Source organism: Ailuropoda melanoleuca, chromosome 11, assembly GCF_002007445.2.
Source record: "Ailuropoda melanoleuca isolate Jingjing chromosome 11, ASM200744v2, whole genome shotgun sequence".
Taxonomy (NCBI): Eukaryota; Metazoa; Chordata; class Mammalia; order Carnivora; family Ursidae; genus Ailuropoda; species Ailuropoda melanoleuca.
In genome coordinates, this window is record NC_048228.1 from 107,129,394 (window position 1) to 107,154,737 (window position 25,344).

At 56.8% G+C, this 25,344-nt stretch overlaps 1 protein-coding gene across 10 annotated transcripts in view; it reads right to left on the bottom strand.

The window, feature by feature from the left end:
* Nucleotides 1-9,116: 9,116 nt before the first annotated feature.
* ABLIM2 (actin binding LIM protein family member 2) overlaps nt 9,117-25,344 on the bottom strand; it is a 142,533-nt gene continuing 126,305 nt past the window's right edge. For all 10 annotated transcript variants that reach the window (XM_019796776.2, XM_019796783.2, XM_019796781.2 and 7 more), the window contains 4 exons: nt 23,277-23,331; nt 21,946-21,953; nt 21,656-21,736; nt 9,117-10,906 (listed from right to left, as the gene is read on the bottom strand). In XM_019796776.2, coding sequence (XP_019652335.1) covers nt 10,793-10,906; nt 21,656-21,736; nt 21,946-21,953; nt 23,277-23,331 — 258 coding nt within the window. In that variant the 3' untranslated portion in view covers nt 9,117-10,792. The remainder of the gene's footprint in view (nt 10,907-21,655; nt 21,737-21,945; nt 21,954-23,276; nt 23,332-25,344) is intronic.

Sequence of the window (25,344 nt, forward strand, 5' to 3'; positions counted from 1 at the left end):
CCCAAACCCCAAACTCAGGTTTGTAGGGCTGGCCTGCATTACAGAAAGGGAAACCGAGGCCCAAGGAGCGAAATCAACTGCCGCCCCAAGTCACACAGTCCCCCTGTTCACTCATCCATCTTTTATTCATTCGACAAACATTTTCACAGCACAGAGGATATGCGCTGGCGTAGAGGCAAACCTGGCCCTCCCCCGCAGGACCAGAGATTTGTCGGGGTCACTTTAACGCCTGATAAAAGAGCCAGGAGCCAAGCTGCTGTCCTTTCCCACCTCAAAGCCTCTGTGGTTTTGCTATTTTGCACCTGAAGTGCCCTCCTTTTTTCCCTCTGTCATCCCTGTGTATTCAAGAGCGGATCATCTTGAAAACCTCTGTCCTCCTTGTATTTGATCTTTCGGCATCATCTGACACACATTCTGGGTTTCTCTCTACGTCAGGAGCTACTCCTCAGATCTCCAGGACCCATCCCCTGCTCTGCCCAACCTCTGCCACTTGGGGTGCTAGGGTAGCCCATGGCTGGGGCCACATGCCCTTCTATCTGTCATGGACTCTCTTACCAGGAGATCTCATGCTCTTCCAGGCTACATACTATGGTGATCGCCAGGTCTCTGTCTCCAACCCTGCCTGACCTCTCCCAGATCCCCAGCTGGTTGCCCACGGGGCATCTCAATCTTCTCCTGGCCAACACAAGTGCTTTATTCAACACCCCCCCGGCCGGTCCTCTGCATTCTTCTTGTGCTCAGTAAATGGCCTTCATCCACACAGTTGCTCAGGCTAAAATCTGAAATCCATCCTTGGGTGCTCTATGTCCCTTGCTCCCTGATGCAATCCCTCTCTGCATTCCCACCTCCTTCACGTCACCAGCTGGAGTTTCCTGTCTGAGTGGCTCCCCCCATCACCACTCAGTGAAGTGTGACCTCTCCAGGACAAGGCAGGGCTCTGACTCATTTCTGTGCACAGAGCAGAGCTTGGTGCTCTTAAGGCACTCGGGATGGTGAGAGAATAGACGGATAAATGGATAAGGTCCCATTTCCCTGCACATGCAGACACACACACACGCACACACACACACACACACACACACCACTGAAAGCCTGACTTTCAAACTGATTTGCCAAATAAATTCCTCCATGAATATAAGAAGCTTCCCTACTCCTCTCCAGTCAGGGCCCCACTGTGGTTTGGGGATGACTTCAGAGAATAGGAAAATACCATCCGGGGAGTAAAGTAGTTACTACAAAGGGTGGTCACTCCAGGCTGCAGACCTTTGCACATACTGCCCTCTGCCTGACACACTTTCTCCCTGTACCAGCCAACTCCTCCTGACCGTTCTGGCCTCTCCCTAAATGTCACTTTTCCCAGGAAGGCTTTGTAGCCACCCCGACACCAAGCACAACTGTGACAGACGCGCCATCGAAGAGCCAGACCCCCTATCATGCAGGCCCACAGATACAAATTCAGGCATCAACCTGAAGGAGCTTGGGAGTGGATTCTTCCCGAGCAAAGCCTCCAAGGGAGGGCGCAGCCTGGCCAACAGGTTGAGTGAAGCCCGAGCAGAGGACCCAGCTAAAATGTACCCCAGAAACTGTTGAGATGTGCGAGCGTCATGTTAAGCTGCTACGTCTGTGGTTATTTCTCCTGAAACAATAAAAAACTAATACCAGGTCCCCTCCCCAGTACACACATTCACAGCACCCTGTACGTCCTTCTGGCGTGCATCACAATCATGCATATTTGTTTAAAGCCTCTCTCTTGCCATTAGCCCTGAAAGCCCCAAGAGAATAGGAATGGGATCGTCTTGCTCACCCTGTGCTCCAAATCCCAGCACAGTTCTGTTCCAGGGCAGTTGGTTGGAGATAGACCGATCAGTCAGCTTGTTGCCTGGCCCTACCGTCCTTTTCCAGCCCCTGCTCCCTGGCCATATTCCATCTTATAGAACTGAATGGTGTCTTGTCTTCCCGGCCTCCCTCACAGCCTGAGGTGGCCATGTGACACCGTCCTGGCCAGTGAGACGTAATGGAAGTCGGCTGAAAGGTTTCTAACAGTGGTGCCCTCGAGCCAATTTGGACCGGACCTTGAGAGCTGATTGTTCATTGTGTAAGAATTTTGCAAAGTCACTTCTGAAACACAGTCATCACTTAAAAATTAAATGATATAAACTTATAATTAAAAATTATATTAAAAACAAGAATAAATATTCAAAATTCATTATTTCCTAGTTTTTTTTTACTAGAGTTTACAGTTATCTATGCTATTGAGGATTTTACATTCTCTGTAACTGTATGATAGAAATACCATACAGTATTGGGCTCCTGGCATCTCTTCCCATAGCCGCAGCCAGCAACGTCCTGTTGGTAGTTTGAAATTCGATGTGGTAGGAGAATTTATAGCACAGAAATTGGTAACGACTCTAGATCGGGACTTTCTTCCTTGCTCCCATCCCCCAGAAAGACAGGAATTGAGGATTTACCAGCACACCTGAATTTCCAGGGAAGGCTTTCCTCTTCAGGAAGAGGAGTCAACACAGCTGATGCTGCCTTTTCTCAGTGGCAGAGATCATTACTTTTGGATGCACATGTGATATCTGGATCCATAGCAGCCACTTTACAACCAGGGGCAAAGTCAGAATCAGAGAGATTCTGACCCTTGCACCCTTGAGCCACTGAATCAAGACAAGGAATCACCTACCTCCAGATTCTCTGTGAGGTAGGAAAAAGCAAATCCCTTGTTGTGTAAGCCAGCGTTAGTCAATTTTTCTGTTACGGACAGAATTCCTAATGGACACGTAGAGGCATTCAACGAATGTCTGTCCCATGGAGAAACTCAGCTTGACTCTCTTTCCTCATCGGTGGCCATGCTATTTGGTCTCCACGTTCACTGACACACCACCAGCCACCACCCAGTTCAGGTGGGCTTCTCAGCTCTGACCAATAGAAAGGGTTTTCCCTTATGAAAATCAATTTTGGGACCTCTTGGCACCTCAGAAAATGAGCCCTGCCCCTGTTTGCCCCACAGTCCTCCTGATGTAAAGAGAGCATTCATTCAATAGGAAAATAAATCAGGGTTCATTGACCCCAAAGGTGGACCAACACTCTTTGCAGAAACTCCTGACCTGGTTTGATACTGTGAAGGGCTCCTTGGTGGGGTTTGACACCTCTTTCCAGACTCTTCCAGTGACATTTCTTTCGAGGAAAAACGCAATTACAAACTACTTATATGCCACGGTAAGCTGCATTTCCATGACGCCTCTGACTCAGTCTTCCTAGATTTGGGGTCGAGAGGGACAAAGAGCATCCATGGCAGCGGGGCCCCGTTTCGGAGGCGATGTCAGTTCAGCAAAGCCTTGAAAGCCGACAGCCAGCTGCTCCAGCCACCTGGGGCCATGTAACAGGTTACCCCCAAGCACAGCAGCTTAAAACAATGGCCATGTGTCATCTCTTGTTCTGTAGGGGGCAGCCACCCACCACAGCTGGACTGGGTGCCTCCGCCTCCAGGTGGCCCACGAGGCTGCCATCCAGCTGTTGGCCGGGGCCATGGTCTCACAGGAAGGCTTGGCCGGGGACGTTCGGTCTCCAAGCTCACTCGTACGGCTGTTTGCGGGCCCCCCACACACGGCAACTTGCATGGCGGCTGACTTTTCTCAGAGCGAGGGAATGTTTTGTACTCAAATGTTTTGTACCCAATACCACAGCTGCTGAAAACCAATGATCTAAAAAATAAAATCTTAAAAGCAGCCATAGAGGGGCACCTGGGGGGCTCAGTGGGTGAAGCATCTGTCTTCCGCTCAGGTCATGATCTCAGGGTCCTGGGATCCAGCACCGCGTTGGGCTCCCTGCCCAGCCAGGAGACTGCTTCTGCCTCTGCCCTCTGCTCCTTCTCTCTCTCTCACTCCCTCTCTCTAATAAAATCTTTTTAAAAATTTAAAAAATGCTTTTTTAAAAAGCCGCCATATAAAACAAACATCATATTCTGGTGAATAACAGTAAGAATGAGAGATGACTTCTTACCAGAAATAAGGGAAGTTGAAAGACGGTGAGACCATCTTATCATGTTGAAAGAAAAAGGAAAAAAAAAACCCTGTGAATCCATCTCCTTCAAAACCTACCAGCACTTTCGTGCACTGGCCGCGGTCTGCACCCGCTGCCGGCTCGGCTCCCTCCGCCCCACGCTGCTTGGTCCCACCCGACAGCATCTCACCACACCCTCTGCTCTGTCAGTGACCCTCTCTCCTCTCCAGGCCTCAGCTCCACCACACCCTCCTGGCTCCCCTCCCTGTTGTGCCGCCCTCCTCCCTCCTCGTTTGCCTCTGTCCTCCGATCTTCCTCTGCCAGATGCGGAAGGCCAAGTGCTCAGAACGCCGGTGTCCCCCCCCCGGTCTGCCCGACTACTTCTGCACCATCCCTAGGGACGGCTCATATTCTGCTGAAACCAGAAACATCCTGCTGGGCGCCTCCCCCCGGGCAGCATAGGGGCACCCCATCCATGACACACAGCAGCTCGACCCTGCCTTCCACACCCCACACCCGCTGTTCCTCTTAGGTTTCGTCACTCATGAGTGGCTCCAGCATCTGTCCCAATGCCTGCCAGGGAGCAGGGTCCCTCCCTCTCCCCCGTCCCCCACCCCCAGCTGCCAGGTCCTGCTGGCTCTCTTTCTGGAATCCACCGCCCCCCACCCGCCGGCCTTTGCAGCTGTCTCCAGAATTATGGTGAAAGCATCCCTATTAGTCTTCCTCTCCCAGGCCTGGCCCCTCCAACCCCTCCTCCACAGGATAGCCCATGGCAAAGAAGCTTTGAGAGCAAACCTCACAATTCCTTTCCCAGAGAAAAGCACATGGATTGGTCTGGGAAGCCACTGGAAGGGAAGGTTACAGGCGGCAATGGGCCCTGGGTGGATGGGCTGAGGCAGAGAAACAGCTCTCTTGCTCTGAACAAGAGTGGGCTGGCAGGTGTGCTGGGAGTACCCAGAGAAGGGGGTGACCCAGTGCCCAGAAGCCGACCCCTTGATTGTAAGACAACTAATGCTGTCCGTTAGCAGAGCTGGGTGAACCCATAGCTGGTCAGCATTGAAAGAGAAGAAGATACAGATGGAATAGCCTTACCCCCCAAAAGTGATGGGAGATACCTCCCCACTCCTCATGGTGCTAGGGGCTCTCTTTGGTCTGTGGGAGAATATCCGAGCCCAGAGAGTGACCATAAACCCCAACTGAAAGGCTGTCCCTTTAGCTTCTTCTCTAGAGCAGAAAAACTCTCGGAGACATTTGAAGGACCACCAAGCGCTTAGCACAGGGAAGGTAAGACAGCATTCAGGCAGGTGAGAGGCACCCCTCAACCGGCAGCCTGGTCTCCAAAGCCTCATAGGACTTATAGGGAGTGTCTGAACCAGAGGGCAGTATTGGGGGGCAGCAAAGTGGGTTCCTGGCAGCCCTCACATCCCTGAGTCCCAGGGGAGGCGAGCTCGGAGTTGTCCCAGTCAGTGTGGGAAGACCTGGGAAGTCTCCCTGGTTGAGAGCTGCTCCCAGAGCTGCATTTACTCCCTGGTGTTCTGGTCCTACCCCTCACGCAGGCAGAGCAGATCCCGTGGCCGGAGACACAGATGTTTGCACACAAGGTCGACGTGTTATACAGAAATGGTGTGTGCCAAGCGGCTCAAGGCAGGGCATGGCAGCATTTCCCCAGTGGAGGGTACAGGTAGTTATGAGCTGATGGGGAAAGAGTCCTAACCCAGGTAGAACCAGGCTACTGCGGAGCACAGAGAAGGGAACGCGTCCCACCCCAGCCACACCCGGCAGCTCCTGGAGGCAGCAGGCAGAGCTTCCTGTCCTCTCACCTTGACGTGAGCTGTGTCCTCGGCCTGCAATGCTCCTTCCATCTTTCTCACTCTGACTCCCACTCACCCTTCTGGACTCAGCCCTAGTGGTGCTCGGTGTAGAAAGCCTTCCCCGCCACCCCACCTGCTCCCGGCTAGGCTCCTGCCCACACTCNCGCTAGGCTCCTGCCCACACTCTCCCAGAGCTCACCGCCCGCACTGCCATGGCCTGTTCCTTGACCGTCTTGTATCAGTCAGATGCACTGTTACAAAATACCATGGACTGAGGGCTTAAACAACGGAAATTTATCCCTCACAGTTCCGGAACCTGGGAAGTCGGAGATCATCTGCCAGCAAATTCGGTTTCTAGTGAGAGCTCTTCTCGGCTTTGTAGATGCCCACTTTCCTCGCTGTTTCCTCACCTGGCCTTTTAGGAAACTTTCTTCCTCTTCTTATAAGGCACCAGCCCTATCAGATCAGGGCCCCACCCTTATGACCTCATTTAACCATAATCACCTCCTTCCAGACCCCATCTCTAAATGTAGTCACACTGGGGGTTAGGGCTTCATTGGGTGGGCTTGTGAGGAACGCAATTCACAGTACATTTCCCCCATGGGTTTGCGATCCATTCTTGAGGTCAGGGACAGTGTCTTTTTCATCTCTGTTTTGTTATGCATGCCCAGCTCAGTAAATATTTGTGGATGAACTAGGCTATCTGGATGGAAAGAAGAGTGCTAACAGGTTGGGGAGGGGGCCATATCATGGAAGTCTTTGGAGAAGATACTCCACTGGGTATTGAAGGGTGAGTAGGAGGGGGCATTGCTGGCCGGGGCATTCCAGGTGGAGGAAAGAGCCTTTGGAAAGGGTGACCGTGTGTGGGAGGGAAGTGGGAGGTGCTGCTTAAGAAACAAGGGAAAGCGGGGAAGAGGGAGGAAGAGACTGTGGAGGGAGTCGGTGGCCAGGCGATACCCGTGAAGGAGGCAGGGAACAGCCACGGAGGTCTCCCCCAGGGAGGCCTTCCAGGCAGGGGCTGGCGTGGGCAAGTGTGTGCTACGGAGACATTGCCGTGGGCTCCTGAGCACGGGATGGACCAGGGTGAATGATGGGGCACATTTTGTTAGAATAGAGAGATGTTCGGGGAACAGAGGCGGGAAGAGCTGTCAGCAGGCAGGGCTGCTAAAGGGAGCTCTCAGGAATGACGTTCAGCTGAGGAAGGCTCCTTGGACCTCGGGATTCAGGCAGAAGAAAAGGGAGCCTCTATTATTCATGAAAGCTAATTCAGCAATAGCTAGGCAGCTCTGGGGGCCACCAAGGCAGCCCTGATGTCCTTTCTTGTTAAATTTGCAGGAAGTGTGCTGGCTAGGGCTGCGCTCTTCCCAGGAGGGGCTGTGCTGGGTTGCAACCGCAGGTGGGGTCAGGGAGGGGGAGACAAGGGGAATGGGAACTAGTTCTGCAACAATCCGCTTTCACTTATGGAGTAGACGGCTTTCCCCTCTGGAGGGTAGCCCAGAAACTAAGGACCAGCCTGCTGTCAGCACAGTGTCCAGTCGGGCCCCCATTTCATTACCATATCCCGACCTCATCCCCTGGTTGCAGAGCACGGTTCAGCCCTCAAGGCTTTACAGGTGGTGGAGGAAAGAGTCACTAGACCGAGGCCAGTGTGGGGATGGCAGGTGGGCGCCGTGAATCCTGGCACAGGCAGGGTGCAGATTTCCAAAAGAGCCAGCGAGGGGCTTGTCTGGAGTGGGAACGTCTGAGCTGAACCAAGAAGGGAGAGAGGGGCGTTGCCTGGGAGGGAGGAGAGCACGTGCAAAGGCTGGAGACTTGCTGCCTTAGGGAACTCAAAGATAGTGCTCGTAGCTGTGACATATGGGATAGACCCCAAGACCTGGTGCGGAGTGGGCTGCTGTGTGGGGGCCCTAGCTGTCGGCTGGGAATGGCCTGCCTGGGAGCTGTGGTGTCCGTCCAGGGAGGGGTGAGGGTGGACTCAGTGTGGTCAGGGTGACCCCGTGCCCTGGTCTGTCTGGGACGGGCCAGGGGCACACCTGTGTCCCAGAGGCATCCCGGTCAGAGTACCAGCTTCCACTCTGCGAGTGCTTCCCCTGGGAACGATCCCCTGACCTTGTCTGCAGAGCTGGAGAGATGCTGAGGGATGTGCGCGGTGGGTGGTCCTTGGGGCTGAGAGACGCACGCCCATTTCTGACTTGCATAATAGGGGGTGCATAGAATTGTGCCATTTACCAAGATGGGCAGACGGTGTACGTGTGGATCGGCTTATGGAGGGAAAACCCGAAGTTCAGAACAGTCATTAGGTTCACTGGGGTGAGATTAAAGAACGCTACAGTCTGAATGTCTGTGTTCCCCAGGTTCGTATGTGGAAGCCCTAGCCCCTCATGGGATGAGGCTTCAGGGAGGTGATGAGGCCATGAGGGTGGGGCCCTTGCGATGGGACTGTGCCCTTGCAGGGGGAAAGCTGGATAAAAAGCATCTCTGTCTGCAAGTGAGGACATGGTGAGAGGCAGGCGTGTGCAAGCCGGGGACGGGCTGACACTAGAACCCAATCACGCATGCTCCTCAGTCGTGGACTTCCAGACGCCACAACTATGAGAAGCCGATCTTCAGTTAAGCCACTCAGCCTATGGGATTTTGTTATTGTAATCTGAGCAGGCTCAAACAGAGATTGGGAAACATTCAACGGCAGAACAGGATGGGAGACTGCGGTGGGGCAGACCAGCCCGGCCCTCCTACATGGGAGCCCTATATGCATTTTCTGAGCCCTGTGCGCCAGCCATAACCAGCTATAGAAGTTTCCAGAACCTGGGAGGCTATCTGCAGCTCAGTGTGTCTGCTCTGCTGTTCCCTCAGCCTGGAATGCCCTTTCCTTCATTGGCCACTGGGAATGCTTCCTCGTCTGTCAAGACTTAGGTTGGGCAGCACCGTCTCAGAAAGCCTCCCCTGACCTCCGGTGTGTATCTGGGGCCTACCGAGAGGGCAGCAGTCAGTCTTGTTGTCTCTGTTTGCTGGTTGGTGTCCCCAGCCCGACGGGGGCTGGCATCAGCTCCCACACCCCTCTCTACCACTGGTGTGTGGTGCTGGCTGGGATGTACACCTGAGTTGCTGTCCCCCAAAAGAGGGGCATCCCATGGCGTCCCCATGCAGGTGGGGGTCCCGCCCCTAGCAGCACCCCCTGCCCTGTGCACCGTCCAGCGCCGCTGCTTTCTGCAGACGCCCTCCCCAGGCTCCACCAGCAGAAGGGGTCCGTGCGCTGAGAAATGACACACGTCGATGAGAAGTGGCTTTCACCTTCACACGTTAGGATACACCATCCTTTATTTTTCCAGGTTCCCCTGGGAGCTGACAGGACATTGCACTGATGAGAAAACGGGGGTTTCCAGTTACTCGGGGCTCAGACTGCGAAGGGGAAGGAAGCGCAGTAGGTGCTGGAAACGCGCCTCCCTGCCCAAGCCGGGCTGGTGGGAAGCCAGTGCGTGATGGGGTGCGTGGCGGGGCCGGAAGCATCTGAGTCACACCAACTCACAGACGGGACGGCCAGGACACACAGAAAGACACAGCTCCATAGAAGACAGGGAACCAGACTTCAGTGACACCTTCCCAGTGTTTTGTAAACCTCTCAACCCACGTTACAAGCATCCGGTGACAGGCACCAGCCCTACCTATACCTAACAACAGACAGGAACACTTTTCAGTGGGGGCCCAGCCTTCTGCTGCGGGACCCTGTGCTGACCTTGCAGGCCAGAGGAGCGGCCAGGTGCCTGTCTCAGGACCACAGACACATGCACGAGGCTTCACCCGGAGGGGCTATGTTTCACCGTGGGAAAGACGGACTCACCAAGGGCTATGGTGGGTATTAGGCTGGGTGCATGGAAATCCTTTATTCTGGCCAGCAGAAGGGGATGTTCTCCCTCCAAGATGTGGAGAGTAACAGTGAGGCAGACAGTGGTGGCTACATGTCACACATACTTACGAAGAGCATTACATGGGCGTTATGTGGGCGTTACGTGGGCGAGGGCTGCCCTTAAGGGCACCCGTGTGACAGGTGAAAAAGGAAAAAAAAATGGAAAAAAAGATGACAAGGAGCCCTTAGTGTTACGAGCACACCAAGGAGCAAAAACACACAGATCCGAACAGTGGAGAATAAGGCTGGAGGCGCTCCCCTTCCGTGGGACCATAAAATGGAATTCTATATATGTCGTCTTCTGTTTAAGTAGACTATGCTCTTTAATAAAATAAAAACTTCTGTGTTACTTTAAAGATATCATTTAGGCATCTAGGGGATGATTTGGAAGAAAAATGCAGTGTATGGAGGACCCTGGCTGAAGGTACCCTGTCAGGCGGACGTTTGTCCCTAAACACAGACTCATCACAAGCGCTGCAAGAATCATGCACCCGCATTTGCCTTCGTGCAGCTCGGGGTGCTGTTCAGCACTTGCCCTGGCCTGGCCTCTCTGTGCACAAGACCGTGCCTGCCCAGGGCCGAGCAAGGGGGTGGGGGTGAGCAGCCAATGGGAGCCAGGTGCCCATCCCCCCACGATCGTGTCAGCGACTGTCATTGACCAACCTCCCCAACTCCCAAGTCAAGGCCCCTCTGCACCTCCAGGGCCAAGTGCGGGGAGCCGGGCACTGCACAGGGGTCGGGAAGGTGGGCTGCATGTCGTGGAAATGTTCCTTGATCTCCTGGGACAGCTACATCGAAGAATCTCCCTGATGCCAAGCAACAGCGGGGAAGGAGCAGTGCAAAGCAAGGCTCTGGGCTCTGAACCAGGGGCAGGAGTGTTGCAGGCAGAAACAGAACTCTGGGACTGCCTCCTGCCCCAGCCTCCAGCCCACCCCTCTCCAGGGGCCCACCGCCCGCCCCCGTGGACACAGAGAAGCCAGAGCCAGGTGCAATAGGAGGGGTTTTCGTGGTTCTTGCCGGGCGTCTCGTGCTCTGCCGCTGGCACGCGTGTGGTCACACACACGGGTGGCCGTCAAAACAATAGGGCTTTCTTCTTGAGGTCATTCCTCTTCCAGAGGGCCAGGCGGTCAAACTCTTCCACGCTCATCCCAAACACTTCCTGGAAGTCCTCGGGCGACAGGTGCCTCTGTAAACAAACAAGCACCCAGAGAGGAACAGTGAGGAGCTCTGCAGCGCACGCCGCCGGGCCAGCTCCGGGCTGCTGGGCTGTCCAGAAGCCCAGGAGGCCGTGGGCTCTCCTGCGTGCCCGGGGCCTTCCAGATCCCGGTGTTCCCTCTGCATCCCTGCAGTTCCCACGTTGCAGCACACGTCACAAACCTAGAGAAGGAGCCTCGGTTAGGGGCCCGACTGAACGGGGCTCCAGCGCGTACCCGCACGCCCCTGGGCACACCGGCATGATTCACAGCAGCCAAAACAGGGAACAACCAGCCGCCCACGCACGGACGAAGCGCGGTCCGCGCACGGTGGAGTGTCGCCCAGCCGCGAGAAGTAGGAAGGCCTGACGCGCGCAGCAGCTCGGACGCCGCGTGCAACAGGAGGGCCTGTGACCGAGGCCAGACTCAAAAGGCCACAGAGCGTGTGATTCCGTTTCTGCGGAGCTTCCAGAAGGGGCAAAGCCACAGGGACCGGGAACAGAGAAGCGGCTGCCAGGGCTGGGGACGGACGGGAGGGGGCACTGACTGCTCGACGGGACAGCGTTTCCTTTCGGGGGCATGAAAATGTTCCGGAACTCAACCAAGGAGGTGGCTGCACAACGTGTGCTAAAGGCCACGGGCTTCTAAACGGTAAAGTGGTCAACAGGGTGAATTTGACGATTAAAGAAAACAATTCTTGCCCCCAAAACATGGTTTCTTTGACTGTAAAAACTACGCATAGTAAAGGTCGTGATGGTCCAGAGATACAGAGGTGAAGACACAGGTGAGCCACAAAAAGCTTAGACACCCATCGTTACCATTCATGCGTTCACAGAAATCCCCAAATCCGTGTGGCAGGCGGTGGGTTCTGGAGCCCGGTTGTTGGCATGACCCGGAGGAGGGAATGCAGGACACCCTCACTCTCGTGTGCGTCACTGAAGGCTCCTAGTTGAACCTGGGCCCAGAGTACTCAGCACGTGCGTGTGTGCACACGCATGGCCACACATATATACGGACACACACAGACACGGACACAGAGACACACACACATATACACGGACACACACAGACACGGACACAGAGACACACACACATAGACACGGACACACACATGCACAGACACACAGAGACACACACACACTGACACAGGGACACACACACACACACACATACACACACACATGCAAACACCCTGTCCAGCGAGTCTCCACCAGGAAGGGGCCGCCAGCTGCCCTCTTGCGCCTGCTTGCACACGGGGAGAGATCCCGGCGCTCACCAGAAATGAACCATCAGTGCAGTGTGGACGTCAACGTGCTGAGGAGTCCACGGCCAGTCCACGGAGACACGGAATTGTCATCGGACAATAGCACCCCACTTCCAGGTACCAAATCACAACCTTCCCAATCACTGTGGGGCAATCGAGATGTGAAGACGGAAAGATAAGAGGAAAACTGTTTCCACTGCTCTCAGCACCGACTGGCGGCCTGGCCGCACCGGGGGCACAGGCCCCTGGGGGACTGAACAGATATGCAGTGGATCCAGGGACTGTCCAGAGCCCGAAGCCGGCGTGGGGGCAGGCGTCCCGCCTTCTCCATGCTGTCCTCAGCGGACAAGCATGGGAGGTCTGAGGTGACCCGAAAGGCAACCACAGGTGGTCCTACAGAGCAGGCAGGGATCCCCACGCTGAGCGGTTTAAGGGGGTAGCCACCTTGGGGATACGCAGGAGGGAGACAAGGGGAGAGCCATGGTATCCCGGAGGTGGGGAGGACGGTGCTGAGGGGTGACTATGCGCTCAGGCCGGGGAGTCCCCCCAGCCAGGGCAAGGGGGCCAGTGGCAGCTGGGAGCCCTGCCAGGGGAGCCGGGGGGGCACTTGAGGAGCCGCAGAGCCCTGTCACTACAGGTCCCACACAGCCCACCTGCACTCTTGGGACCAAGATGCTGCAACCAGGAGCCCACTCCAGGGCAGGGAAGACAGGGGTGGGATTAGGAGAGAGAGGGAAGGATGCTACCTGGGGTCCCAGCTGAGTTCCCAGCCCCACACGCCTTGCCAATTACCTGAGGCGCTTGTCAGAGCTGACAATGCTGGGCCCACAGAGACCGGCCAAGGTGGGCTTAGCATACACGCCTCCCAGAGCCGATGATGGTAGCTGGGTCTGGGAATGCTTGGGGTAAGGGGAAGTCCTAGAGGCTAGCGGGGACCGCCAACCTCGTCTGCAGAGCAAGAAGAGAATTTAGCTGCCTGAGGACTCTGGAGGGCCAGGCAAGGGTCAGATGAGGAATGCCAGCAGGGCATCTCTTCACCACCCCCCTCTCCCCACCCCGGCTCTAGCTGTGTGATCCCAAGTGTCGGAGCTCATCCCGATGGGTCTCCACTGCCACCTAGTTGAGAAGGAGCTGGGGGCCCTGCTCAGATCGGCATTCAAGATAAACTCGCTCAAGGTCATGTGCAGCCTCAGGAGCCATCCTTCAGCCTGTGCCCCGTAGCAGGTGGGGCACGTGGGGTACAGCTGACCCCAGTGGCTGGAGCCAGCTTTCTGACCCGAGGCCCACTCCCCTGGCCCTGGCTCCTGAAGGCTCCCCAGGAGGCAGGGCAGCCTGACCCCCAGATGCCTGTCAAGGTCAGGCAGCCGACCTCCTTCCTGAGCAGGCAGGGAGGAAGCCCAGGCTGTGGCGCCTTGTAGAGGGTGGGTTGGCCTCATTCTGGCACAGCCTCACTCCTGGGGTGCACTGGGCTCCCCAAGAAGTGCCCCTGTGGAGGAGGCCACTTCTGCAGCATGGCAGGGACCTACATGCTTTGCCAGGGGTCTGCTGACATATGACCTCCCGGGGCAGCATGCAAAGGCCTCCAGGCCCACCGGGCTTCCGGTCGCGGCTCCAGCCCAGTCCTGCTGTGCTGCGTGACCTGACCTCAGTTTTGATTCTGGAAAGTGGGAACAAGCACCTCTCTGCCTGCTTCCACTCTTTTACCCTTGGAACGCCAGCCCCTCCTCGTGTGTCCAGGCAGCTCCTGCTCACTGCTCAGACCTGGCCGTGGGTCTCGGCTCCTCCAGGAAACCTCTCCTGACTGCACCCTCACCGCAGGCTCCCAGAGCCCCCAGGCCTCTTTCTCACACCAGCCCCAGTCTCAAGCTGCCAATGCGAGGTCACCGAGGGCAGAGCTGGGCAGAGGGCCTAGCAGCACACGGCCCCAGAACGCTCCCCCTGTACAGGTGCGGTCGGCGTTCGCAACCTCGAGAGCGTGGACGGTAGTCACCATAGTAAAGGAGTTAGGGCCGACGGAGTAGTTAGTACCTTTGCTTTGAATATAACTTATGTCATTGAAAGTTTACTTAATTTTCAGCAGTGGCTGGGTTTAACGACCAGCATGCAAAACTCCGGAAATCTAGCAGGAGGAGCAGCCCTACAGCCGCTGAGAGGCCTGAGCTGTGGTTCCCGAGGTCACGGGCACCCCGGGCAGGGACAGGGGACTCCTATACCTGTGCCCCGGAACCAGCGCGGCGCGCTCGCAGGCACTAGTGGGCTGCAGGACTGCCGGCGCTGGCCGTGTGGAGGCTGAGCTCTGCCCCTGCTCTCCGCCTCTCTTCTAGTCACTGCGGGGGTGGGGTGGTGGTGCTGGGATGCAGGACTAAACCTGACCCGGCTGCCCTCACCCCACGGAGATCTCACTCAGGTGGGGTGGCAGCTCAGAAAGCACTTTGGTCCCTGTGAGGGCTGCGGGACCAGGGATGATGTAGGAGGACCTCGTCGAGGGGACACTGGTGACCCAGAAGCCTCATTGCCTTATAAAGCATGAACGATCTTTCTGCCAGCATCTTACGGCCAGAAGGTTGTTCTCTAAGGGAAATGAATCTCTGACTTCACGCTGTGATGGGACCCATCGGTGGAGGCTTCCTGAACGTGTGACTCATAAGCACTGGCCACCAGCTCGCGCAGGAGCTCATCGGAGGAGCCGCCCCGACCCCCGACGTGCACACTCCTTCTCCCGTTGGGCTCACACGGAGAGGAGGGCAGTGAGTGGTCGGTGTGTGAGGCACAGGGCACTCCCACAGTCAGCTCCTTCGTGCAAGGCTGCAGACCCAGCTGCAGACATGGGACACCCCGGTGTGACACAGCCCACAAAGAACACGTTGGAAACCCAGACTCTGCCTGGGGGCCTAGGGAGCTTCCTAAGGAGCCAGACCTGCTGCGTGCCCCTGCAGCGTTCCCAGACCCTTGTGCGGGCAGGTGCACAGAGCTTCCCTTGCAAGAAGGGCTCAACGCAGGCCTGCCGGCCATGAGGCCTGGCCATCCACTCTATCCCTTTGGTGGCAGAAATCCCCAACTTTTTCTGGGTGACACTGGTGAAGTGGCCCATCCTGGTAGAAACACATCATTCATACAGTCCTGGTGCCCAGTGTCAGGGAGCTCCGTGGACATCGTGAGGCCCACGTTGGGGTCCCAGTTAGGGACGCAAACCCCGCAATTCTGCACCGACTGAGGACCACGGGCCAGGCTGGGGTGAGAGCCTTCGCTGCATCTATCACCATCCTCACATCCTGAGATCCTCCTCATTTTACGGCCCCAGGAAACCCTGGCTCAGAGAGGTCATGGGCCTCACCCAAGGTCACACAGCCAAGAAGACACAGAGCCAGACCAGGAAGCCTAGAGAAGCCTGGAGGGGCCCAGTGGCCGGAGAGCCCCCTCGGGGCCATGCTGCCTCTGCGCCAGGCTGGAACCAGCCTGTCCCTACTCCAGCCTTCACCCTGCAGGGCACTTCCAACAGCCCCTCACTTCTCCAAGCTCAGCTGTGCTCCTGGGAGGGACCCTTACCTGCTCCTTCCACCCAGCCCACTAGGCACTGCTGGGCCCTGCACTGGTGTGGGATGTGCCAGGGTGGGGCCGCTTTTCTCTGGAGGACTGGGCTCCACGGTGCAGCCCTGCTCACTCACATGGCTTAGCCCGCGAGAAGAGGGGGCCTGCTGCAGAGCAAGTCCCACTGAGTGGGGCCACACTCTGAAGCTTCAGCCCCTTAGCCCGAGGCCCCTGCTAATGACATCATCGTATCATGGCATCACCGTCACTACGACATCACCGTCTTCACGACATCATCACATTATGGTATCATCATCATCACCACGTCATCGTCATCAAGACGTCACCGATACAACGATATCATCATCACAACGACGTCATCATCAGCATGGCATCATTATCATTGCAACATGGCATCATGGTACCCACGACATCACTGTCACAATGACATCACTGTCAACATGACAATGGCCATTGCCATTTGTGGAGTGTTGGCCTGTGCCTGGGGAGAGCTGGGAGCACTCCGCACACAGTCACGTGACCTCTCCCAGAGCCCGTGTGGTAGGGAGGGGATGCAGGCTATGCCAGACGGAGTGACATGGCCGTCAGGTATTTGAGGCCCTGCATCACCATCATGTGTCCTTGCCCACCTCTCCTGCCACCACTCTGCTCCATGGTGGGTTCTAGAACATGCCAGGCTCTTTGCCACCCCAAGGCCTGCAATGATCTTTCACTTCACACAATGGCTCTTCCTCATCCTATAGGTCCCAGCTCAAATGCCCCCTCCTCCAGGGGACCCTCCTGGGTTGCCTTGGCCAATCAGGCCCCTGTTGACCTGGTCATTGCTGACCTCATCTAGCTCCCAGCTCCATGAGGGTGGGCACAGGCCTGCCTGTTCAGCCTGGTCTCCCACCCTCCTCCAGGGACAATCTCTGTTGGCCATGTGTACCGCTGAATCCAAAACTCTGCTCCCATGTCCCTGTCATACTGCCTTCCAGCTTCCCCCCCTCCATGTGGTCTGCTTCTATCTGTCTACCTTCCTCTCTCCTGTGGTTCCTTCCTCCTTCCCATCCTCCACCCCTGCAATCCCTGCCACTTGGCCTGCCCTCGGAGGACTGCTCATGCTCAGACCTGGGAGCACCCGAAGTGCTGGATTCTCTGTGGCCCTGTCTCTCAGAGGCTCCCAGACCCTCACACTGGGCACACACTGGGCTGCTGTCATCAGTCTATCAGATTCTCACCAGACCAGTTGGATGAGTTTAAACAAAGGACATATTCTTAACTACAGGGTTCTTTTTTTTTTTTAGGCACATTCTGACTTGGGTTCTTACTGTTGGAGCAAACTCAGGGGTGCATTTAGCCTCAAGGTCTGGTGGGGACAGTCCAGAAACCACAAGACGCCTCTGCAAGGGGCTGCTCCCTAAGCAGTGCAGACCTGAGCGCTTGCAAACCCTGCGTGTGTCGGGTCTGGAGGGCCCTCCAAGGACTCCCCGGGCCACGCCCCCAGGCCCCTTTTGTTCTCATTCACTCCTTTGCTTCCCATGGTGGCTGCCCTTTCTGTGCCAGCCTCGCCAGGTGTGGTACCCAGCTGTGTGGCCAAACACTAGTCTAGGGGCTGCTAGAAAGACTTCTGTAGATGGGCTTCCCGTTAGTAAAGCTTAGCCTCGGTACCGGAGAGGCCTCACCAATCTGCGGGAGGCCTTACAAGCAAAACCGGCCACTTCCCGGGAAAGAAATTCTGCTTCGAAGCGTCAGCTCTGGCCTGGGTCTGCAGCCGGCCAGCCTGCCCCCACAGCAACACGAGCCAATTCCTGAAAATACATCCATGTCTGTGTTGTCTGCCTGCTCACCTGTTTATCTCCTACTGGCTCTGTCTCTCTAGAGACTTGGCTGGGACAGTGTCCTAGCTACGGAGCAGAATGTCCCTGGGTGTGCACTGACGAGCCGGGGCACAGCAGACGGTCATCCTGAACAACGTGTGATCTCCCCGCATCAGGATGCCGCCCTCGCATGGCGAGAGACTGATGCATGAGCGGCATGGTGATGTCTTCCGGCAAGGGCCGCGCAGAGATGTGCCAGGAGTGGCCTCAGGATATCTGATTCCGCCCAGCGACAGTCAAGACTCCTTCTGCTCCTGGAAGCAGACCCTTGGAGGGTAACCATCAAATGCAGCAAGGGCCTGAGATCTTCCAACGCATGAGGCCCTCAGGTCCTGTGGCCAGGAGCCAGGGCCCACACCCTCTAGGACAGAGAGCCCTGGTTCTCAGGAACGGCACTCAGCCAGGCCTCCAATGGGTCTCCCAGAAAGTCTGCCTGCCCACTGGGGTCACACACTTCATCTGACCATACTTCCCTGTGACCACACTTCCAGAGCTGCCAAGGACTGCCATTCCTCCTCCATATGTCGCCAACATTTACGGAGCACCCACTATGTGCTATGGGCCCCTATCAGGAACCTTTCATTTCTCCAGGCTAACCACCCTGAATCTCCCTGGCCAACCCCGTCACATCCATCATCGTCACGGTCCCAGCTCATCCTTCTCCACGCAGGGGCAGCCACCACACCCACCCCATCCCGCCGCCCTGGAGTGACGCCAGACAAATCCCTGCCACTCACCACTCTGCACACTCCATGACCCAGTCCTGCCACCTTGACCTCCCAAATAGTGCCCAAACCCCAGATCCGCCCACTTCTCGCCCCGACACCGTCCCCACCCCACCGTCTGAGATGCCAGCGTCTCTTGCCTGGATGACTCAATTGCCTCCCAGTCTCCTGTATCCACAGGGCCAATCTGGGCCTCACAGTGCAGCCTCGTTGTTATTTTGAATAACAAACCTAGCAGGGAGTCCCTCAACTTAAAAGCCATTGTCCTTAAGACTAAAATCCACACTGCTTAACATGGCCCAGGGCCCTGTAAGGCCTGGCCCCATTCTTACCTTCACCCTGCTTAAGTACAGACAGGTTAGCCTCCTTAAAGTTCTTCCTCAAATAGCCCCTGCTTCTTCCTGCCCCAGGGCCTTTGCACATGCAGTCTGCACTTCCTGGAATTCTCTTCCTGTGGGCCTCCCTCGCCTTACACACATGGACGTATGTGCACACACACACACACACACACACACACACGCTAACACAACACTTACTACACCCAGTCAACTTCTACCCATTTTCAATGGCCCATGTTCCTCCCCTTTGAGCCCTTATCTTGGTATATAATTACACACACTCATTTGGGGCATCCGCTGATGGGTTCTGTCTCCCCCATCACACTGAGTCTGGGAGGGCAGAGCTCATGTGGTTTTTGCTCATCACTCATCCCAGGACCCAGCTCAGTGCCTGGCACAAACTCAGCAAATGAATGAGAGTCACCAAAGCATTCTAGGAGCCAGGGTCGAGAACTTGCCAGTCCTCCTTCCAGAGACTGACCCTACAGAGATGAGCTGGGCTCACCAGCTGTCTGCCAAATCCATCCTCTCCTCTTGCTGGCCATGCAACACGGACAGGCTGCCTCGCACGGAGCTTTGCCGTGGGATTGAGCTCCAGCCGGTGGGGCGCAAGCAGAAGCCCCATCTGCCGCTCTACAGCCTGGCCTTTTGGACCCTCCCCAGTGTGGACGTGGGACCACCAGACAGCCATTTACAAGGATGAGCAGATCCCTATTAACTGGCCTGGGAAAATGTTCACGTCAAACTCAAGAGAAAAAAAAAGCTGATATCACGGGCACCTGGGGGGTCAGTCGGTGAAGCATCTGCCTTCGTTTGGCCCAGGTCATGATCCCAGGGTCCTGGGATCCAGCCCCACATTGGGCTTCCTGCTCAGCGGGGAGCCTGCTTCTCTCTCTCCCTCTGCTACTCCCCACCCCCACCCGTGTTCTCTCTCTCTCAAATAAATAAATAAAATCCTTTTTAAAAAGCTGATATTGAACTACATAAAGAGCGTGAACCTACTTATCAAAAATTAGATTCAGCGATTTTGGGTATTTGTACAAAAAGAGATTTCTGGAATCCTGTCCACCGCGGTGCTAACAGGAATTGTAACTCGGTGGGGGAATTCCGTGTGATGTTTGCGTTCTTCTTTGCATTTTTCTGGAGCTCTACAACAGTTATAAATTGTTTTTATATTAAAAATAAAGCTCTCTCTCCTGAAATAAAAACATCAGGGGCCCTCCTGTCCCGCTGGGATGCGGCCCCTCTTACGCCACTCCTGGCTCACCTCCCGGCTCTGAGCCCCAAAGAACGTGGGACGTGCCCCACCGCTGGTAACATTTCCAGCTTCCTTCCCCGCTCGGCGACGATGAGAGGAGAGTGATTACAGGGACGCACCCTTGGGTGTGTTCTTGGAGAATGGATGATTAACCCATTACCCAGTCCTCAGAGTTTGCTCAAAGCAAGTATTTAGAGGTACTAACCACTATCTTGCACCTCTCATTCAGTATTTAGCAAAAAGAAAAGGGGGTGTCATTTAAAGGTTACCCCAGTCCCAAGAGGGAAACAGCTAGTCCTAATGGGCTCCTGGCCTGGGGGCCACCGTTGTGCCGGGAGCCCCGGGCACCTTGTTCTGGGCTCAGCTCTCGGGATGAGAACAACCAGCCCACAGGGCTTGGCCCTTTAAGGAACAAAGGCACCCAGCAAATAGGCGCCCTCCAGTCTGGGGAGATGACCACCAATTAACAAGGACTCCACCCAGCAGGAGCCAAAGAGCACAGCCCCTGCAGAGAAAGTGGGGACTGTCATACCTGAGCCCCACGCAGAGGAAGCCTAGGACCCTGTCTTCCCCACGGCAGGTACCCGCAAAGTGTGAGGCGGCCCTCATGGGTTCCTGGCTGCTGTGCGCACACGTGCTCTCTGGCCACCTCCACGTCCCAGAGCTGAACCCGGGCCTGAGTCCCAGGACCCCCTGCTCCCCTGGACTCACATACCTGCTTCCCACCTTGCCTGCCCCAGTCTCCCCTGACCCGTGCTTATCCCAATAGTTCAGAACTTTTCGAGGATCTTTCCTTTTCTGTGGGGTAAGATCCAAATGTCCTGCTAAACGGACAGCCTCCTACGGGAGGAGCTCCTGTGTCCTCCACCTTTGTGGTTGTTTGCCTGGCATGACGCCCTCGTGTCCTAGATGATGGCAGGATCTGGTGGGCTCACAGCACCGTCTGACTGTGGCATGTGTGGGCTCGCTGGGCCATGCTGCCCCCTCCTCCCCACCCACGGTGCCCCACCTCCCTTCAGCAGGACACCTGCTGCCTGCGTGGCCCACCACCCTCCCGTGGGTCCTGGGTCCCAGGACTCCAAGCTGTCTCCTGGCTCTGGGGTGCCTGTAACCACGCCCTGGGGCACAGACAGAGCCTTTAGGACCGCCCAGCAAGATGGTCATCAACAGGCAGCGAAGCCCCGTGACAGGGTTCAGAGGTGAAATCTAGTGCACGGACATTGATTACTCGGTAGGACGATTTTAGGGATTAAGTCCTGCAGATCAGCCACGGGCCCGCGGCTCATGGCAAGTGCTCAGCAAAGTCCTTTCAGTCAACAAGTATCATCCAAATACCTACTCTGAGCTGACGTCCTGTTGGCCTTTTAAGCCTACACTTGCTCTCCAGAGATGAGTTTATTATTCTCGCTTGGTTCGAATATGGCCCAATGAGAGCCCACAGACCGTGACCACTTTCTCAACGTCAGTCCCGGGGGAAAGACGAGCACCACTGACTAGCGTGGTCACGGAGCCTTCCCTGGCCAGATGCACACAGCAGAGCCCTCTGCAAAGCCATCTGTGTTGGCGTCCGCTCCCACGTTCTCCGGCCCTTGGAACAACGCGGGGCCTTGGCTCCGAGCCCGCCGCAGGCCTTGCGCTGTCCCCCAACCCCGCAGGAACACGCAGGGGTGCTGAGAGCTGACACCAGGGACAGGCGTGTGTGGAGGACACCCAGCTGGACTGCGCACCCCCCCCCCGACGCCCTCCTACCTCCAGCCGTGTCCTGTCCACATCCTTGGGCAGTTTGACGCGAATTCGGTTGGTGACAATGAGGGCGTCATAAGGATAGATCTGTGGGGAGAAGAAACTGCAGGTTCACCCCAGGAAGCAGGCGTGTGCCGGGACCAAAGGGCTGAGCCAAAGGCCAACAGAGAGGTACATACTTGCGCTGGCATCGGACACACACATTTCATAGGAAACCACAACAAAAGGAACTTTTAACCTGGGCAGGTGCGTGGTGGCAGGAAGAGGTCGGCGTGGCAGCGGGTGGCCCCTCTTACCTTGTATTCTGTAAGAGAGAGAGCAGAAGCCACGCGTGGTGGTTTAGAAAGCGCGGAACGCGGCCCAATGGCAGAAGCGGTCCCGTCCTGGGGACTCCACCCCCACCCCCACCCCCACCCCCGGTGGCCTGCATGGGGGCATTAGCCCTCAGAGAGCAGATTCTCCAGAGGGAAGCTGAGAGCGGGAGGCATGGTCAGGAGGCTGGAGGCCAGACTGGGAGCCGGACGCAGCCCTGTGTCCCTCGGGCGTGACGCTGTCTCCCTGGTGGTCTGGGCCACCCTCAGAAAGTGGCCTGCCTCAGTTTACCCATTTGTGGAGCGGACATCCCAGGGCAGTTTGGGGGGCACAGCAGACACTGACAGTCGCACAGGGTCTGACACCTTGGCCTCTTACTCTTATCTTCTTGACCCCATAACTCCTCCCTGACATTACTGAGCCCCACATGCTCGCTTTTTAAAAGGCTTTTCTGCCAGACTAAAATCGTCATGTCAGAAAATAGACCCGTATGGATCAGAGCACATAGAACCCTCAGAAAGCAGTATGCCTAGGACGTGGGCCACAAGCTGGTCTTGGGAAGGAGACCCTGACAAGGGGCCTGGGCAACAGGGGCTGGTCCCCGAATGTCCCAGCGGGCCACAAGACACCCTGACGGGTCAGCTCTGAGCCCGGGGACTTGGAGAGCCATGTGGAGGGAGCTGGCTGGAGCCCCCAATGCTCCGCTGCCCAGAATGAGCCATTCCGGTGTGACAGGGGTGAGAGAGCTTGGCTCCACACAGGAGGGGCTCAGAGCTAACACAGCCCCTGGTCAGGCACCTGCCATGCGACCCAGGCCACGCGGGGAACACCAGCCTCCTGGCAAGCAACCTTCCTTGTTCGAAGCCCAGGAGGCCCCCATGGCGGAGCAGGTGGGGGGGGCAGGATGGGACCCGAACTCATTCGACTCAGACCCCAGGGGTGTTTTGTTGTGATGCTTCTTCTGTTATTGCCATGAAATGTAACGGTGGGTGATTAGGTTGGCCTCAGTCCCGGTACAGGCTGGCTATCCCAACACACATCTCTCTCCCCAGTGACCAGAGTGACAACACATCAGGACAGGGCCGGCCATACTCAAGGATGAAGAGAAGGGAAGGGAGCACCTCAGGTAACAAAGAATGGAGGTAACTGGCTCCTCGAGCGGAAACGAACACCCCCATGCCCCCCCCCCACTGCACGATGCTCAGAGCCTTTGCCAGCTGGCCCTGGAGGGGCCCGTCTCAGAACGAGACTTGTGGAAACGTATAAGTGACCCCTGCCCCAGCCAGAGACCCACAGGGGTCCCCGCGTCTTGTACCTCGAGTGCCCCAGCTGGCATCCGGGTCTGCTCCACAAGGGGCCAGATTGGCATTCTGGAAGAGAAAGAGAGAGGGCGGCAGGAGGCAGGCTGCTCTGGTGGGTGGTTGCGCCTTGGTGCTGCCCAGCCCGGGTGGGAGGAGGGGGGGGCTCCCCAGAGTCCCCAGAGCCTCGGCTCTGGAAGGGCTGTGCTGGAGCCCACTTGGCAGGTTCACTCACACGCGTCTCCCTGCCTTCCAGGCGGCCGTGGACCCTGCCTGTCCCAGCTCTCCCGCTTGCCTTTCGAGCCGCTGCCTCGTGCCTACTCCCTGCGCCCTGCGGCCCGCGAGGGGCGCGGCCCAGCCGGCATGGAGGCCGGCCCATGGGGACCTCTGCTCCCCTCCAGACCCGGTGGGCCCCAGGCTCCCAGAAGGCCCGGTCCGTACAGCCCCTGGATAGAGCCCTGCATGCCCCGAGCAGCCGTGACAGGATGGCACTCAGGTGGGGACACTCCGAGGGAGCAGGTGCCTGCCTCATTCACAGCATTCGTCAGCAGACTGCCATTTCCATTCGTCTCCACCACCCATGCCGGGAATTCTCTTCCCTTCTGCCCGCCTGAAAAAATCACCCCACAAGCTACTAAAAGCAGATCCTGAGCCCCCGTGTCCCTACCCCCAACTCCCGTGCCTGGCATGTACGGTGCGAGGCAAGCGCTGCCACGGCCTGCAGTCCACGGAGCTGCAGGGAGAACACGGTCCCTGCAGGCCCAGCCCCTGCTGCCGGGTCTGGCACCGGCTTGGTGCTCTGGGCCAGCACTCCTGGGATCGCATGTGGGGTTTCAAGGCAGCCCTGCAGTCCCGGGGGAGAGTTGCGTGTCGCCCTGTCCAGGGCAACCAGGAAAGCGTGGTAGGCACCACTTCTTAGGGTAGAGGAGTGACACGCGAGGAGCAGGAATGATCCTGTAGAGCGTGCAGGCAGGGGACGGGCCCAGAGAGCCCCGAGCCCAAAGTCCTCATTCCAAACAGGGGACCCAAGGGTGGTGATTGGGCGAGCACGGAAGTGGACGGCTGGTGCCAGTTTCTAGTCAAAGATCTGGTGTTTTGTTCATCACAAATTTTCTTGCATTAACTTGGATTTTTAAAAAAACATCGCATTAGAACATTATTTACTTTGATTACTGAGACTTCTGGCAAGTGCCTCACCCGCCTTACCTAGTCTCAGCCCTGGGACCCTGAGCCAGGCACCCTCACCCCCACCCCCTCTCACGATCGTCACAGAATAATTCTCCGTAGGGGTTTGCAAGACCAGTTTCTGAGGCATTTTCTCAGGGTGCCAAGAAGCACCCCCAGGCGCACCTGTCTGGTCTGGGAACCTGTTCCCGAGAAAGGCAGCAAACCTGCCCTCTGCTTGCCTTCTCCCGCCTGGCCCATCCGCGATGCGGAAGAGAGATGCCTCCCCCTAGTGCCCACTGCCTGCATCACAGGCCACGAACTCTCAGGCCACCACGGCCGCCTAGGGCAGTTAGAGACCGCTTTCCTAGCAGCAAAACCAGCTTCCTCCAGTCCGCCAGGCTCTGAGGCCGAACAGAGACTCCCAGGAGAGGGGGTAGGGCATCTTCCAGGTGGAGGGCGGCACCGGATCAGTGCAGAGCAGGGCAAGAGCAGCCTACCCTTGGCCCTCCAAGTGCCTGGGACCTTCAAGACCTCTCTGGGGCAAGGGAGCCTTGGGGTCACTCCTTAACATGTGGGGTGGCCAGGGGAGCTCCACAGGCCCACCCCCGGCTGATTCCCTTGCAGTTCTCAACAGAGGCCCTGGCGACTTTAAAAGCAACAGATTATTCACCTCTCCCATTGGTTTGGAGTTTTCTAGGCACCAGCTACCCACAGACACATTGTACAACCTTGGCTGCCAGCCTCGGAGGTGGGCATCATCGTCATGGTCTTACAGACGAGGCTTGGAGAGGTTAAGGAACGAGCCCCAGATCATACGGCAAATACACAGAACTGCAAACATCTTGACCCCTGTGGTTTGCTTCTCAAAAATGATGCTGGAATTGTTAGTAGTAGGAATGAAACTGCGGCCATTCACGG